This window comes from Buteo buteo, chromosome 1 (genome assembly GCF_964188355.1).
Source record: "Buteo buteo chromosome 1, bButBut1.hap1.1, whole genome shotgun sequence".
Classification (NCBI taxonomy): domain Eukaryota; kingdom Metazoa; phylum Chordata; class Aves; order Accipitriformes; family Accipitridae; genus Buteo; species Buteo buteo.
The window spans coordinates 71,890,864-71,908,217 of record NC_134171.1 but is presented as its reverse complement, the minus strand read 5'-3'; the positions used below and the strand labels follow the sequence as shown (position 1 = coordinate 71,908,217).

Here is a 17,354-nt window from a genome sequence, read left to right as displayed (position 1 = left end):
ACAGGAGTTAGTTTTTGTTCCATCAACTTTTAGTAACATATGAAAACACCTTTTTTCATGATTCTTCACAAATCAAGAGATAGCTCTTCTGTTCAACAGCATCAAAGTGTACAGGAAAAAAAACCCCAACCAATAACAAGACCTGATTTGTCATGAAAAACCAGAGACTTTCACACTTTAAAAGCTCTTCTTGTAGCAAGAAAGTACTCTAACAACTTATCACACCAGCTCTCACTATAGAGATTTCTACTGCATTCACAGATTCTACCTGGATGTGTTTCCTCAAGCTTTCAGAAGAGTGATTAACAAATAAGAAGGCGGTGATAGCTTAAAGAAAAAAACTAAAACACTAGAAGTGTGGTATGCTTGCTATTCAAGGATTGTTTAGATTATGTGTACTCAAGGTAAAGCTTATCCAGTTAAACATTCTGCTTACAACAGAGAATGCTTAAGGAGTGTTTGCATAATAGTCAAGGCACCAGATAACCGATATTTCAGAGTCACAGTCTTGCTAATTAAGGACATACATCCTCCTTCCGCATTGAGAAAGGAGGGGTTGGCAAAGAGAAACAAAGACCCTGGTGTCCTCAGATGACTCATGACCATAAAAGGACAAAAGGAGTAGGGCTATTCTTCCCCAAATGACCACCGAAGACCACAAGAGACCCCCCACGCAGGTGTAGAAGACTCTAGGATGATTGCTCAAGAGAACAACACCTCATGCTTGCTCAACATAATGAATATGCAATAGTTGGGCAGAACATATGTATTGGATAGGTGTGGTGCTTTAACTGTAGTGTGTAAGTATGAACTGAAAAACCTCAATAGGTGTGCTCAATTTGTGGAAATCTTCCACCTTGCACCCTACACAGAATGAAGCAATGTCTCCTCTCTAAACATGCTTTGTGTGTTTGGGGAGTTACTTTCTGATCAGGTAACAGGTGCACACTTATTTAACTTGAGCCAGTAACAAGTATGCTAACCTGGCTTGATTCAACAAAGAAAAGTCAGTGATCATACAGACAACATTTACATGGTACTAATTTGTTTTTCCTTGATATTCTACACCGTTTGCATCTGAGTTAAAAAGAGGACTGAAAGCCAAGTTGTTTTCCAACTAAAAGGAGTAAGTCTATTCCAGAAATAGCAATATATTGTATTCACCTTCTTGACAGTGCATTGGTGGCAACTGACTATAGCTCACAATACACAGCTTTTCACTGAGCAACACAAGTCACCCAGTAGCAGTTACACCTTACATTGCCATACTGTTGGAAGAAAACTTGTAAGATACAGACAAGACAAAAATTTCTGGCTTAAAAATTGTTGAGATAAACCTGAAGTTTTTTCTAAAATTTCAGTGCAGTAAGGTCAAGCTACCTAGGAACACTTCAGTAATCTCTTAAATACCTAATTCTTATTAAGTATGGGAAGCAATACAATAAATAAAAAAAAAATCTGCTAAAAAAAGTCTTCCCCAATAGAGGTTTTATCTATAATGCTGAAGGTGCTGCCTTCTTACACATGCCTGAGCGCACGTGAAGAGGAAGAAAGAGTTTGCTACTGCAGTGTAATGGCTATGCACCTCACCTTGCAGCTAGTTAAACTCAACTGGCTAAATCTTTAAATTATATCATTTTTCTTAATGTCCACAAACCCAGAGTTTATTAAAAGCTTCCTTAAAACACAAAAAATAGCAACATACCTGAAATGTTAACTGTCCGGCTTAACATTATGATGTATTTGGAGCAAGCATTACCAGCCTTCCCAATTCTAACCCCTGCAAAAATTAATTTTTATAAAGATACTAGCACAAAAATGAATACAAAATAAGTCCTGTGACTATAAGTTAAACTGCTGAAAGTAAAAGTTTGTAATTTTAAGGCATAAACTTACCCAGCCAATACTCCATCAAAGGTTTCTGTAAAATACACTTCTCCAGTTGGCTTTGGAGTCTGGTACACAACCTAAAAGACATGTACAGATACACGCTCTAACATAAATTACAATTTTTCATTTTAAATACTCTATCATACCTCCAGAAGTAGTCCACCCAGACAGACCACCAGATTTTGTTCATTAGAAACATCTAGCAGCATAAAACATCTCTCCCTGCCACCCCCGCCCCTCTCATTTCTACAGTTTGGGCACATCCCTCTAACAGTGAGCAATTTCACATCTGTGAATTTTAAAAATTGCTTCCTGTGTTCAAAGCTCGTAACTAAAGTACTGTTACACATCGTATGTGTAACAAAACCACAGAAAATTTACTGAGCTTGCACCAATTCTCTGCTTCCTCCCTATTTCTTTCTATACATGTTTTCCATTCTTCTGTTTTCCTACCTACTTGACACATTACAGTTGGGCTACACAGTAAAAAGAAAAAGTTGAAAAAATAATTTATCAATATTGTCCACATCTATTACGAAGTACAGCATAACAAATGCAGAATGATTTTCTGCGAATAAAGACAGTGTCAAAAGACAGCTGTGACTGATGAAATCAAGAAACTGGTCTGAAGTCAAAATCTCAGTAAGACCAAAATGATTTCTGCTCTAGAAATGACATGTTAGGACTTACAACAAAAGGTTCTGTATCTAGAGTGAAGCACAGACTAGCAAAACCTTCTTCATGACTATCCACCACAGGCAGGAGATCTGATTTTAGGCAGGAGATCTGATTTTACACTTTGGCACAGCAGAATCATTATTAAGCTTGTCCTACATGTCACATACGGCAACTGAGAAACTCAGACTGGTGGGTTTGACACCCACTTAGCTGTCAACTGTGTGTTAACTTGCTCTTTTTTAAATGCATTTGTCCACCAATTTCTCTAGTAGTTATAACTACGTGTCTTATAATCAAACAAGCTTTAACTAACGACTTCTGTAATCTTACCTCTAGGGAAGATTTATCTCTGTCAACATCAGCTTCTTGAGACTGCTTGTCAAAATCCTCCACTTCAACATCTGCATCCAGAGTTTCTTCGTTTTCAATTTCTGCAGTCACTGAGCTGATTATCAGGGCACCCAAGCACAGCCAGTCCCACTGGAAGTGCATCCTGGTTATCCGAAGAACTGAAAGTTTTAAATTTTAAATATTGTTGCAAGGAAATTAACAATACTATTTCAACTCTACCCCAGATCACAAGAGGAAAAACCACCTTAAAATAATAAGAAATAAAGATCACAAAGTATTGTAACTATAATATTTTAGTAAAGTGCTATATCTTAATTTGAAAAATTTCTTACCACACAGCCCTGACTCAGACTCTTTTTCCCTTCCTGTTGCCCCTACAGAAGTGCTTGTAGCCTGTTCCCTTACCTTGCCAGGCCACAAATCTAGCAAGAATTTGACTGCAGTATATATGTGTTTTTAAGAACTAAGACTGCTTTTATTTTTCTCGTTCCTTAACAACCTGAACAAGTAATCAAATTGAATCAGTCTCTACAGGGTAGCAAAAAGTAACATCCCTTTCATTATGGAAAATAAAATTGATGGATTTAGGACGTATTACTATCCACTGCCAGAATTACTCATTTGTACTTGGCTCTTCTTCCACTGCCTACATTTAGATGAGTGCAGAGTTTATACCAACTCCAGCTGTAAGTCAAAAGAAAGTGTAAGATTGTTTTGGAAAACATTTTCTGTTTCCAAATGATCCAATAAGCACAAAAGTTTAAGCTAAAATGCAAATATCTTTCTAATTTCAGGGAAACCTGAAAATCTTTAATCTGTGTAAGTATGAATGTCAATAGCAGGTAACTACCCCAGCCTCTCAATCTAGTCTGCTGCAAAATAGAAAAGATTGTTGCCCAGTATTTTTTACTTCATATCTGTAACACATACAAATCCAGTTCTATATTAGAGTATCCAGTGGTTTGGAGCAGTGTACTATCAAGCACATGCCTGTGCAAGTTTCCTCAATGGTCTTGCCAAAAATTCTTCTTTCTGAATTTGTTTTTATCTGAATTTGGAAATAGGAGGAAGACAGATTCTAGATACCACGGCACAGGTATTCGTCCTTTGGTTCTTACTAATTTCTTTCCACAGTTAAGTTTAAAAAGAAAGACAAATACTGATATTTAGTTTGCTATTGTAAGACATTTTCAAACCTTACATTACTTTTAGCCACTACTAGTCATACTAAATATTTTACTACTGAAGTGCTTTCTTCACTTGAGAAAGCAAGTTATATCACCACTCTTTAGAGATTAAGTTGGTAAGAAATATTCCAGCAATTTAAGATATCACCTTATACTGGAAGTGCGAGTCCCTTCCTTCCTTCCTGGCTTTACCAGATTTGCTAAGTGATTCAAACATTAGAATTGCACCAATAATTATTTATCATTCAATTTATAACATCTGCAACTTCTATCAAGCAACAGAGAGAGAGAGATCAAACAGTATCAGGGCTAAAACAAAAAATCCACATCCCAGTACGACTGTACTACAAATGTCCAAAAAGAAAACTAATTATTTTTTCCTCATTCCTTTTAAGATCTATTAATTTAATATTGACTGCACTGACTATATTTAGAGCCAAAATGTATCATAAAGAAGTGTTTCACACACTAGTACTATGTTAATATTAGAAAATCATCAAAAAGCCTCCCTTCTTGGGACAAACATCTGTTTTCCACAAAACTACATTAATTATGTTACCATTTGTTTTTCTTCCCCACAATTATCCACAATCCATGCCATTCTTTGAGGGGCTTTTCACCCTGTTGTGTATTTTGCTTGAGGATAGCAAGTCTGTGGTTCCCTCTTTTCTCAGTTATTAACACAGTGACTCATCTCAGAAGTTATTGCAATTTTACTAGGTTGTTTTTTTTTAATTTTAGTTAAAAACTACAGTTATTGTTAATTCATAGACCTCCTTGGTCAATTCTAGAACTTAAAATAATCTTGTTCTGAAGATTTAAAAGTCATTAGTTTACCATATGTGAACATTCAGTCTTATGGTGTAGTTTTGAACACCTTTGTCATGCAGGTGGTCTCCTCCTAAAGCAGATGAAGAGATACATCTTTCTTTGTCAATACATTTCAGGTGTATTTTGTGTACAATCCAAATTGTCTTTCACTTACATATCTGTAATTTGACTGTCATTAGCTCCATCCACTTCTGTTCCATACACAGACTAGCAAGGGCATCCAAGAAATCAGATTAGTACCCACCTTCCCACACAGTTCCCTTCCAAAACTCCTGATGCTTTCACTTCATTCATGCCAAGTCTTATCACTACTCCCTGATCCTAGCCTACGACATTCCTAGTTTCATTCCGTCTTCAATTATATCTCTTACTTTTCCCTTCAGAAAGGGAAGGCACACTTTTTTGACCTTTGACCGTTCAACACACTTTTAAAATAATCCCAGAAACACTGAAATATGTTATCAAGAACAACTACAATTATCACTCAATTGCCAGGCAAAGATGGTTTTAAACAAGGCCATTACATCTTTTACTTTTGTGAACTCTGCCAGCACTACAGTCTTCAAATGTAAAATAAATCTTTCAACTAAGTCAAAGAGTTTATGGTCTCAAAATAGAACTTCACACTATACATTTAATTGTTTAAAACCTACTCAACTTTCCTAATTAACACATGAAGACCTATGAAAAACTTTGTTTATTCTTTCCTCAAGGTGACCATAAAAACAAACCAGAAGGATCCCCACTGTTAAAAGTTCCTCAGCAGAACAAAACAAGTTATCCCAGTCTATGGCACTCGCACAAACACCAAACAAGTTTATTAGCAATCCTGGCATAAACGCCAAAGACCAGTGACTTCCAAACCATCTTTCAGGGAGCTACAGCAAATAGGTAATTGCAAAACCATACATCTTGACAGTAGTTTCAATTAGGAATGTTATATAGGTATAGTATGACCCATGAGAGAACTGGATAGCCGTTTTTCGCTCTGAAAAGCTGTAATCATAGAAGTTGAGTCACAGAAATTTATCCAATAACAATTACACCTCCAGAACGGGACTCCCGATGGGCAGCTTATAGTCAGCTTTCTCTACATAAACATATTGACAATTCTGTCAATATATGTAACTTCAAACCTGTAATTTTAAACTTAATTTTTGCATAGCTTGGTCACTCTTTACCATGGGAACATAGGTAACTACAGCACATCTACACGTCAGAAGAGACATCTGAGCCAGCAGTACTATCCTAAAGCATGCTCTTGGGACTAGCAACAGTGCTGCAACATCAGCATAATATTGCACCTAAAGTAACAAGCCACTGTTTCTGAGACACATACTAGTATTTAGGAAGGACAACGGGCATAAACTGAAAGAATATTCTGACTGGATATTGGAATTTCCCCCCACCCCCCACAAGGGCAGGCAAGGAGTGGTACAGGCTGCCTAGTCTCAGTCCTTGGAGTTTTCCAAGACTGACCAGACAAAGCTCTGAGCAACCTGGACTGGCCTCAAAGCTGCCTCTGCCGTGAGCAGCAGGTTGGAGTAGAGACGTCCCGGGGTCCCTTCCCGCCTGAATGATATGATTTCTACAGATGGTTGCACAGTACAAGTATGCCAATCTTCGACCTCTGTACCATGGTCTTTTGCATATTCTACACATGCCATTCAATTAATGGCATCGTTATTCCATTTCACACCAAACTAAACAGAGATCCGGATCTTTTCAATTATTACAAAGTTCAAGGAAAAGCTGGAAGAGGGTAATGCTCTTTTCATTAAACTCTCAGAGCTCTGCATTCTCAAGCAGAAAGGGAGGAAGACTGCCATTAACAGCCTTTCCTACTCAGAGGTCCACAGTTCCTGCAACCAGTACCAACACATGGTCTTTTCCTAGGGCCAAATACCAATTCCATCCAGGGCAACGGAAAGTGGTGGGTTTTTTCCCCCACCCCTTCTTCCATCCATGACCGCGTGCTGCCTTATTCCTCCCCCATGTCGCTGCATCGGCATCAACCTGACCAATGACAGCATCCAGCTGAAACCGCTGCACGAAAAGCACCCAGGAGTTCTTACGCAACTTTTAATTTTTCCTTTATTTTGTGTGAAAAGCGTACTTCTCTTATCTTTTGCGGAAGTGTTACAAACACTGTACTGAAATGAACACTAGATGTGCAATCTAGCGATCGCTCAAGCCACAGTGCTGTACTCTTGCAGGTGCCTTCCCGAGCTCTTTTGTTGCTACAGTTAGCTTGAGTAAAACCTCCAAGAAGAGGTTATTTCTCAATTTAGTAAATAAATAAACGAGTCAAGCGGCCGCTCGGTGTTCAGGCAGCGCCCAAAACGGACCCGCTTCCCCGCATTTCACGCAGGGACCGTTTTTCTCGGAGGACCACGAAGGGAGGACGACGGCCGCAGGAAGGACCCCGGCTGCCCCCCACCCCCGCCACACAACCGCCCGTAGCCCCGGGTGGGGGCCGCGCTCCTCCTGCCAGGCTGCTCTCCTCACGCGTGGGGCCGGGCCCCGACCCCCCCCCCCCCCCTCAGGGCCCCCACCGCCGCGGGGGGCGAACCGGGGACGCCACAGCCCGGGCTCGCGCTTCCCAGCCCTCCCGCCGCGGGCAGCCGAACGGCCAGTAACGGCCAGTAACGGCCAGTAACGGCCAGTAACGGCCAGTAACGGCCAGCGCGTGAGGAACCCCCGGGGGTGGGGGGGTGGGGGGGGAGAACCGCCGCCGCCACAGACCCGCCCTCGCACCTGGCGGGCGGCGGAGAGAGGACGGGCGCTGCAAGGGGCCGAGACGCACTCTTCCCCCGCCCTAATTGCCCGCCCGGCAGCGGCGGGCCCAGCACACCCCAGTCCCCGCGGCGGAGCGAATTACCGGCGGCGAGATCCTCCTCCGCGCCCCGCTGGCCGAACCCGGCCGCTTTCCCCAGGGCATCACCGGCTGCGCATGCGCGCCGGCTTTTTCCCCCCCCCCCCCCCCCCCCTCCTCCCCGCCGCCAGGGATGCGGTCGCTGAGGCGCAGGTGCTGCCGCTCCGCCCAAGCCAATCAAGGCGCAGCAGGCGCGGCCCTTGCCCAATCCGCGCGGGAACCGCGACCTCAACGAGCCGCCGCGGAGGGCGGGTGGGCGGGGACCGGCGGGCAGGTTAGTCGCGCCAATGGAGGGCGCCCTCCGTGCGGCGTAAGCCAATCGCGGCCCGGCCCGCGGATGCCGGCCGCCCCGCACGTGGTGCGCGAGCCAATCGCCCGCCAGCCCCTTCCCAAGCGACGCCATTCGCCGCCCGGCCCCCCCCCCCCCCCCCGAATCTGCCTCATCCCCGGCTTTGGCGCCAAACGCTCTGGCCTCCCTCCTGCTTGAGGAGAAGTGGCTGAGAGAGGCGGCAAATTCAGTGCCGCTGGGTTTGACCTGCAGCGGTGCGTGGCCCAGCGTGGAGTTTTTTAGGCAGGCTTTGCCGTCATGGCCACCGTCAGTGGGACCTTACGTTTACGCGTGGTGGTACCGTCGTGGCCCACGCGCCTGTGGTCAGCGATCAGGCCAGAAAAAGGGCTTTTTCACCATCACTAATTGGAGCGATTTAGCTCGAATTAACAAACCCCTTTATTAAAATTGGAGACTCAGTCTAGCGGTCCAGTCTACAGGTGTGGGATCGCTAAGTGGAGCAGCTATAGCGTTAATTCCTGACTGATTTTTTGAAAGCCTCACCCAGGCCTGCTGAACACAGCAGGTACGTGTCCAGCGTTACTGGCCTGAGGAGCTTTCTGGCTCGGCTCAAGTTGTGTCTTCACACTCTGGGCAGCGTACAATTCATGAGCTTTTAAAGTGTAATACATGGCACCGGTACCTGAATCATGCAGGAGAGGGCTGAGACAAAAGCGATTCCTTGGGGGATCACGAGGAACATAAGAGTTGTTGTAGGTGCCGAGCTGCTGACAAACCAGGTCAGGTTTTGGTAGGTTTGCATGTGACGCCGCGTCACTTGACGACTCGCATCATCAAAGCCTTCCTCCTAGCCAAAGGCTGTAGGGGTTGCTGTCCTCATTTCAAGCTCAGCGTTCGTTCTGGACACCAAGCATCAAACCAATATTTGTGAGACGAACCATATAACTACAGCCACTGCCCTTCATCCTCACCGTTGAATCTCTTCAAAGGGTGCGTCTGCAACACCTTACTGAAGACTGCTTTTGCAAAGTACACTCGTAAGCAGCCAAGAGCATGTGTCATTGCAGTATCAGCCATCCCCTCAAATGCAGGCAGACCTCACTGCCCAAGAAATTCTTACTAAGGCACATACGCAGAGGTTTTCTTTCCATTGCCTATGAAACTGTGGGTCTGTGAAAGAAAAGAAGGAAGGAAATACCAGAAAAGTTGATAGCTGTAAGAAAAAGTGGTACTTTTTTTTCATAACTCTAAGCCTCTTTCAGCCAGTGCTCGGGACACAAGAATCTGGTTTATGTTATTTGATTCTTACCATGTTGAGGGAACCCTCTTTCAGACATAACAATTATGGCCTATACACCATTGAGCTAAGCTTCCCTCCTCCTAAAATAATTTATAACTTCAGATAATTTTTATAAATCTCTCCATTTGGTTTATGTCTCCCACATATTAGTTTGTTGACTCAGAACTGGGCTTAGCACTCAGAATGGAGTTACCATTAGAATGTGTAATATGAATTGTAAATCCAAATGCTCATATTTATTTTTGTGATATTCTGCCTTTCAAGTATTTGCTCTTTTGATAGTGTCATCAAAATTTAAGATTGCCATAGATTATTTCAATTACAAGCTCCAAAGAGCAATGTAAACTTCACTACTTAAACATAGTACACATTTACGTCATAGAAAAGTGGCACAATTTCTTCTCTTGTTAAGGCCTAGCTAGAGATGTCTAAAGAGTGACATTTCTGTAGGTCTATGGTACCATTTCTCAATCATATGATTCTATGATTCTAATGCTGATCAGAAAGATCTATTATGCCTTAATTCAAATCCTTATTTGATGTACTTTTGAGAAATGGTATCGTAGTCCTACAGAAACGTCAATATTTAGACATCTCTAGCTAAAAAAAAAAATAATTCAGGAATGTTCTTGAGCAATCCATCATGAAACAAAGAAGACGAAAACTATCCTCGCAGCTTGAAATACACATACATCTTTTTAGAAGCAATTGCAGAGTTAAAGATTTCTGCTTACTGCAGAATTGATTGTTAATATTCCTACTGTTCATTGCAAGGCATCTATGAAAGATTTATCTGGAATCTTACATTTATGCAAATAAATAATAGTTTAAAAAAAATAAAACATAACCCAAAACACTCTCAGACAAGACAGACAGTTTGTGCAACCAGTCATACAGCTAACAAATGTGTGACTTACAAGTAATAGAAAAAGTAATTGTTGGGGAAAGCTGGAATCCTTGTGTATGGAACACTGTCCACCTACTTCCTCAAATATGTGAGAGAGAAGATTTTCAATTCAATAAGTAAATACATCTTCAACTTTGGATTAAATATGTCCTAATTAATTTTAATAGATATTCCTGTTAAGAGTCTAGTGTCTTTTTGGTGTACATTCAGCATCCATTAGCATTTACAGTAGATGTGTGCTTGTCTTAAGCTGTGCATAAAGTCATAGTGACACTGATGAGATTGGGGGCCCACAAAATTAATGGAAATAAAAACATTTTAAAAAATCAGTAAAGCCAAATTCATAACTGCCTTTTGTATTGAAGACAAATGTTAACATTCCCCTTTCAGAAGTCCCTCAAAAGACAAGAATGGAGACACACCTTGCAGAGAAAGGAGTAACTGCGCTCCAGTGAAAATCAAAATGGGTTGAATAAGCAGTCATTAATATCGAATTAGCTTGAAAAGTGTGCTTTCGTCCCACGCTGGCATTTAACCTGATTAGGTACATGTACAATGAGCCTGAGGTAGTCAATATTTTCAAGACTATGTTTTAAAGCACATGAAAGTACTGAAGTCAAATATCCTGCTGAAGGAGGTTTGTGATCTGATATGGAATCTGAAACTCTGTTTATAGTTGGTTTTCGACTTGGGCTTAGTGCCTTTATTTTTGTAAGCTACAATTACAACGCCTACACTGCCAAAACGGTCACCCGTAAAGTTAGAAGATGTTCCATATCCCCTAGATCCGTTACCTGAACCGAAGCTTCCCACGAGGAGGCCTCTTTGCAGCCTTTAAACTGGCCTCAGAGCCGTGGTGTGCAAAGGCACATGCAGGTTCAGTGCATAGGATTATTAAATGGAAAACCACAGGTAGGAACTTGCTTGCAGGGTGGAAAGGAAGCTGCACGTGTTCTGTAACCGCTCCTTGCCTAACAGAGACCGTTACGAACAAACCCAGCTAATTCACTTGCCAATGGTGGTTGTTGCTATTAACATGCAAAAATACATAAGAGTACTTCCATTACACTGCCTTATCTTAAACTTCCTGGGGCTGTAATGCTCGCTATTCAGCCATCACTTCTTCAGTGAAAATCCAGAGTTCCTCTCACGAGGTTTCTTTGGTTTTATAGTGGAGCTGTGGTTCTGCAGGCTGTGCAAGAAACCTCTGCACTCCACAAAGCACAGTGAAGAATCAGGACTAAGCAAAATCTTACTTTAATGGTGCGTATGCAAACATTCATTATTTACTATGTTGACATTTAAAACCTCATTTACATCAAAGTGATGGGAAGTGTATTCTGTGATTGCAATGGTTATATAAAATACGTAAAAATAGAAAAACTAGAATGAATGAAGTACAAAGCTGGCAGCGCAGAATGAAAAAATTATGTTTACAAAATATTTACAAAAAGTCCGGTAACTTCCTAATATAATTTCAGGTATTCTGATGAGCTTTTTGAAATTACGCTTCAACAGTTAGAGTGAAATCTCATTGCACTGTGAAAGTAAGAGGTTTTGGTAACAAAATATATTACCTTAGTGTTTTCCATGTTTTCACTGATTAATAATCGCTTTGAAATTTCCTTCTTAAAGTGACAGTTCCCTGTAACAAGTGAGTATAAGGCAGCCTGAATGTAGACACTGCTCCCAGCTTCTGACTCTGTTGCAGCAAAAGCAGTGGCAAAAGAAGATTTTAAGTTTTTACTAGATCATGCACCGTCATCAGTAAGATGTTCTACAAGAAATGCTCTTTCTACTTTGATTTCTACTTCCTTCATCTTTTGATGGCAGGTGAAACAGGCCTTATAAGAGGGCAATCCAGGCTATAGAGTTACGGTACATTTACAAGAACTTGCCATTCTGAAGCATTTGCCAAGATCCTGGAGATGAAGATAATCCCTGTGACATGATGGGATTTCAATGAGAGTACTAAAAGCTATGATATGCTAAGAATTGAACTAAGACATCTGGAGAAGACCTACACTTTAATCATTTTCATACCCATACAAGTTTCTAAAGCTCTGCAGGAAAAAAACCCCAAATGTTCTGTAGGTTACCTATTGCTTTGCCTTTTTGAGTAGAGGACCCTATTCACTTCCATTTGTTTTTCCCCAAAGATGCTAAAGCACTTCAGGTTAAGAGAGAGAGTGACTTCAGAGAACTCAATTTTGTCTTCCCTTAATGTAATCTAAGTTGTGTTTTATTCCCTAGTACAAGTTTTCGTGACTAAATGTCTCAGACTCCTGTATCAGCAGTGAAAAAGACGATCGGAAAGGCGATTCTGAGCAGGGTCAGAGGGAGGCGGCTCTGCCCATCTCGTGCCAGGTAGTTCAATGCAGAGCCACTTTATTTCCCTTCTTTCCCTAGTTGCAGTTTTAGCCACTTCTTTCTAACGATCCACTGGTCTCAGTTTCACTCAACCTTTCTTTATATTCTAAGTGCTGATGGATAAAGGTGCCCCTCTGTGTATCTCTAAGCACTCTGGATTACTGCATTAATTCTTAACCTGCATTAAACTCTTAACCTAATGAAGGCTGCAATATTTGATCCAACAAATACATGCATACATACGCATGTATATATATCTACACGCGCATATATATAGCACCACAGTATATAAACAATACTGTAAATTATCAAAATATTATTAGAAATGGTCTTTAAAAAAACCCTTCTGAACTGTTTTAATGTAAGAAAATTTCATCGTTTTCTAAATAAAAAATACTCTTATATTAAGAATACAACGCTACATTAATTTAACCCATTTAGTACAAATCCATGCAAAAGTGTACAGTGCAGTTTATTTCTTGCTGTCGGCTGTTAGGATGCAATGCATGCACAGGAGAGTGAGGGCCAGTCGTGCTTCAAGTGCTAAGGAAGTGATAGAGGAATTCTGCACATTAACAGGTGGATGTCCAAGGTGGATTGTCATTTCCCAAAAACGTTTCAAGTGAGACTACTGTGGTTTACCTTTTATTTTTACATTTATATTGAGTTTTGCCTTGTGACCAGGGTTTAGGTATCAGTACATAATGACTATCAAATTATAGGATCAAAAATTTTATTTAAATAGATTTTCTTTCTACAAAAATATAGTTACACATAATACCCTTAGTATTTCCTGTAATTAATTCAATACACAATTCACTGTAAAGTTTTACAGTCATCTGAACAATATCTGTTTAAGTTTAAAGTTATTAAAATGGTAACTTGTAGGTACTTCCCATTTAAAAAAAATTAAACATAACTTATGCTACATTAAGGCTGGAACACACTTCTTCTGTTGAGATCCATTTTCATATTGTTACGTTGTGTGGACTGCTCTAAATACTTGCAATGAATATTGACAACTTTTCCTTCAGTTCTGTTTTCCCTCCAGAATTGACCAGTGTTCTTAGTGGAGTTGAAAAACTGTGTCCTTAATATTTTTCTGGTGAAACTTTTCATACTTCTGTGATTTAGTCCCTGAGATAGTCCATAATACCTTATCAATTGTTTATAATAATATATATTGAATGTTGCCAAGCTGAGATGAGATTTTTATACATGACACCTTACTCAAGAACATCTTATAGAAATTACTAACATAATCAGGTTCTTTTTAGCTTTTAATATTCTTTATATAAAGATTTAATAGTTATCTCAACTCTTTCCTAATACACAGTATTAAGAATTAAATGGGTTTGGATTTGTTCTTTTTACCCAGCCAGTTTTTTGTTGCTGTTAGCCTAGTTTTCAAACAATCTGTAACAAGCAACATGTCAAAAATGTGGGTTTTTTTAGTTTTCCGATGTCTTGATAAATACCTGAAAAAACCAAAATATATTATTTTCTAAAATCTGCAGAAGCATTGTCTAAGACATTAGCTTTTCCAACTATGGCTATAGTTTACGGCTGTAGTAATTCTATTCAGTGACTTCTGCTGAATATTTTCTACTTATGGATGGGTTCACACACATTCACTTGGGAGAAGCTTAAAGAATAAATAATCACCTGTTCATCTGAAAATGCTTGCATATTACTATTAATATCCAAGATGGTGACTGAGAAAAGCTAGAAAAGCCTCCCTGTCTCCTTTGGTCAGTTTGTTTATCATGACCCAAATTCTAGTGGCTATACTTACAGCACTGCAAAACTGGAGAATCATCCCTTTTGAGCATTTCCAGCACTTATTCTATGAAGTAAATTTAACTTCTCCCCTGAATAATTAATATAATTCTCCACTTGTGTGAGTTCTTCCACACAAAATCCCATTCAAAATTTAAAAAAAATCAATGATTATCAATACGGTAAAGCTTTAATTAAAATGCTTTTATTAACATGCTTACCTCACTAAGTATTGCCCATACAGGAGAATCAGAATTGACCGATAAACGAATAGCCTGTATTTTTCCTATTGACTGATTGATACTGCCTTCTGCAATTCCATTTTCAAAAGCCCCTAAATAAAAAATAAAACAAGACCCATACAAACATATATTAGAATGAAATGTCTCCAAGTGAACTTATGCAAAAGCTCTAAACTACAAAATTACAGATTAACTCCACAGGTACAACATTAGGGGAAAAAAAAAATCTTTTGCAAAAGGTCAGACAGTAACAACTGAAAGTTAAAGCTATCAACAAGAAGAAGGATTCATTCCTTCAGTTACAGCAACTCGGAGCTAGAGAAGAATAAAAGAAAATAAAGAACCTATAGCTACAAACGTTAAAACATAAATTTAAATATGTTAGTTGTGACCATATACATATGGCACACATGGTCATGTTGAATGATCTAAAAGAACTTTTCTGAGAAGTATGATTATTTTTAGAAGGATACATTAGGAATCATGGACCAGTTCTGATACATTTCTTCACTAGTTCAATGCTTTTTAACTAACCTTGTTAAACTGGCATAAAATCACTGCAGACAAATGAAAAACGCTCACCCCCTGTGGGATATTCATTTCCTATCAACTTGCATGTGCAACTGGGAGTTGACAGCATTTTGGCTTGGATCTCTAATTAGAGCAAAACAGCCACCAGGAGGTGTGAGAGAGATGCAAATCAAAGCAAACATGTGATGTGAAAGTGGTTCATTGGGAGAAAAGAGCAATTATGTGGTAGAAGAGACAGAAGAAAGTGGCAAGAGAAGCAGATCTTCCAACAGTCCATTTTTGCTCACATAGTGGTGTTTTAGTTTAGGTAATAGTAGAAATCAGGCCTTGGCAAGCACGTGGAGAATCTGCAGTTCATTTAAGAGAAGTCACACACCACCCTGAGGAAGGAAGAGGGAGAAGCAGGGGTGGGGGCAAAAAGGGGGAAGGTGTGTTGCATTATGCTTCATCTTCATTTCAGGTTGGAGAGCAAGTTAATGCTGCCATAATAATATCATAGTAATGAAAAATCCTTGTCTTCAGCTAAGGCTGCAAAATCCAAACCAGCATCAATTATCCTATGTGGTGGGTTGACCCTGGCTGGATACCAGGAGCCCACCAAAGCCACTCTGTCACTCCCCTCCTTAAGTGGACAAGGGAGAGAAAATATAACAAAAAGCTTGTGGGTCAAGATAAGGACAGAAAAAGATCATTCACCAATTACTGTCACGGGCAAAACAAACTCAACTTGGGGAAAAAAAATTAATTTAATTTATGACCAATTAAATCAGAGTAGGATAATGAGAAATAAAACTAAATCTGAACACCCCCCCCTCGTTCCTGGGCTTAAATTTACTCCCAATTTTCTCTACCTCCTCCCCCAAAGTGGTGCAGGGGGACGGGGAATGGGGGTTGGGGTCAGTTCATCACACGTTGTCTCTGCCGCTCCTTCCTCCTCAGGGGGAGGACTCCTCACACTTCCCCTGCTCCAGCGTGGGGTCCCTCCCATGGGAGACAGTCCTCTATGAACTCCTCCAACGTAGGTCCTTCCCCACAAGCTGCAGTTCTTCACGAACTGCTCCAGTGTGGGTCCCTTCCACGGGGTGCAGTCCTTCAGGAGCACACTGCTCCAGCGTGGGTCCCCCACGGGGTCACAAGTCCTGCCAGAAAACCTGCTCCAGTGTGGGCTTCTCTCTCCACAGGTCCGCAGGTCCTGCCAGGAGCCTGCTCCAGTGTGGGCTTCCCACGGGGTCACAGCCTCCTTTGGGCACCACCTGCTCCAGCGTGGGGTCCTCCCTAGGCTGCAGGTGGAGATCTGCTCCACCGTGGACCTCCCTGGGCTGCAGGGGGACAGCCTGCCTCACCATGGTCTTCCCCACGGGCTGCAGGGGAATCTCTGCTCTGGCACCTGGAGCACCTCCTCCGCCTCCTTCTTCACTGACCTGGGGGTCTGCAGGGCTGTTTCTCTCATGTTCTCACTCCTCTCTCCCAGCTGCAGTTGTGCAGTTTTCTTTTTCCCCTTCTTAAATCTGTTCTCCCAGAGGCGCTACCACTGTCGCTGATGGGCTTGGCCCTGGCCAGCAGTGGGTCCGACTTGGAGCCGGCTGGCATTGGCTCTGTCGGACATGGGGGAAGCTTCTAGCAGCTTCTCACAGAAGCCACCCCTGTAGCTCGCTGGCTACCAAAACCTTGCCACAAAACCCCAATACATCCTGTTAAGACCTTGCAGAGACTGCAATTAGTTTTTCTTCTAATTAGATGCCTTGGCTTTTGCCACTGCTGGTAGGGTTCTTCATTATTTAAAACAATATAAGATAGTCATTGTTTAAACATCATACCCTATAATATGCAGTAGCGCAAAGGGTTTCTTTTCCTTACTAGTTCACCTTGGAATGCTGTATTTATTACAGAGTTAATGAAATTCTCAAATGCAGAAACATTCTATACATAAGAACAGAATTTCTGGTTTTGAAGTGACAGTAAACAATTTACCTATTTTTAAGTATCCGTCTTTGGTTGCTGGGTAGTTAAATTTACTTCCATTGTCCACCAGTTCTTTTCTTAGCATTTCCTGTAAAAAATAAAACAATAACATCTCCAGAAATATTTTATAGGGCATGACATTTTATGCTGAAGATCATTCTG

At 41.1% G+C, this 17,354-nt stretch overlaps 2 protein-coding genes across 12 annotated transcripts in view; both read right to left on the bottom strand.

Annotated features, from left to right (window-relative positions):
* CLGN (calmegin) overlaps nt 1-8,859 on the bottom strand; it is a 33,083-nt gene extending 24,224 nt beyond the window's left edge. For 2 of the 7 annotated variants that reach the window (XM_075036103.1, XM_075036069.1), the window contains exons 1-3: nt 4,944-4,968; nt 2,899-3,077; nt 1,897-1,967 (exon numbers count right to left, since the gene is read on the bottom strand). In XM_075036103.1, the coding sequence (XP_074892204.1) occupies nt 1,897-1,967; nt 2,899-3,077; nt 4,944-4,956 (263 nt within the window). In that variant the 5' untranslated portion in view covers nt 4,957-4,968. Of the gene's footprint in view, nt 1-1,896; nt 1,968-2,898; nt 3,078-4,943; nt 5,009-7,694; nt 7,720-7,818; nt 7,908-8,783 lie in introns of those variants that run through there. The other 5 variants (XM_075036085.1, XM_075036077.1, XM_075036094.1 and 2 more) reach the window with 5 other exon arrangements.
* A 4,294-nt stretch (nt 8,860-13,153) lies between these two features.
* MGAT4D (MGAT4 family member D) overlaps nt 13,154-17,354 on the bottom strand; it is a 45,323-nt gene continuing 41,122 nt past the window's right edge. For 2 of the 5 annotated variants that reach the window (XM_075035977.1, XM_075035985.1), the window contains exons 13-15: nt 17,202-17,280; nt 14,679-14,791; nt 13,154-14,156 (exon numbers count right to left, since the gene is read on the bottom strand). In XM_075035977.1, the coding sequence (XP_074892078.1) occupies nt 14,130-14,156; nt 14,679-14,791; nt 17,202-17,280 (219 nt within the window). In that variant the 3' untranslated portion in view covers nt 13,154-14,129. Of the gene's footprint in view, nt 14,157-14,678; nt 14,792-17,201; nt 17,281-17,354 lie in introns of those variants that run through there. The other 3 variants (XM_075036004.1, XM_075035994.1, XR_012651678.1) reach the window with 2 other exon arrangements.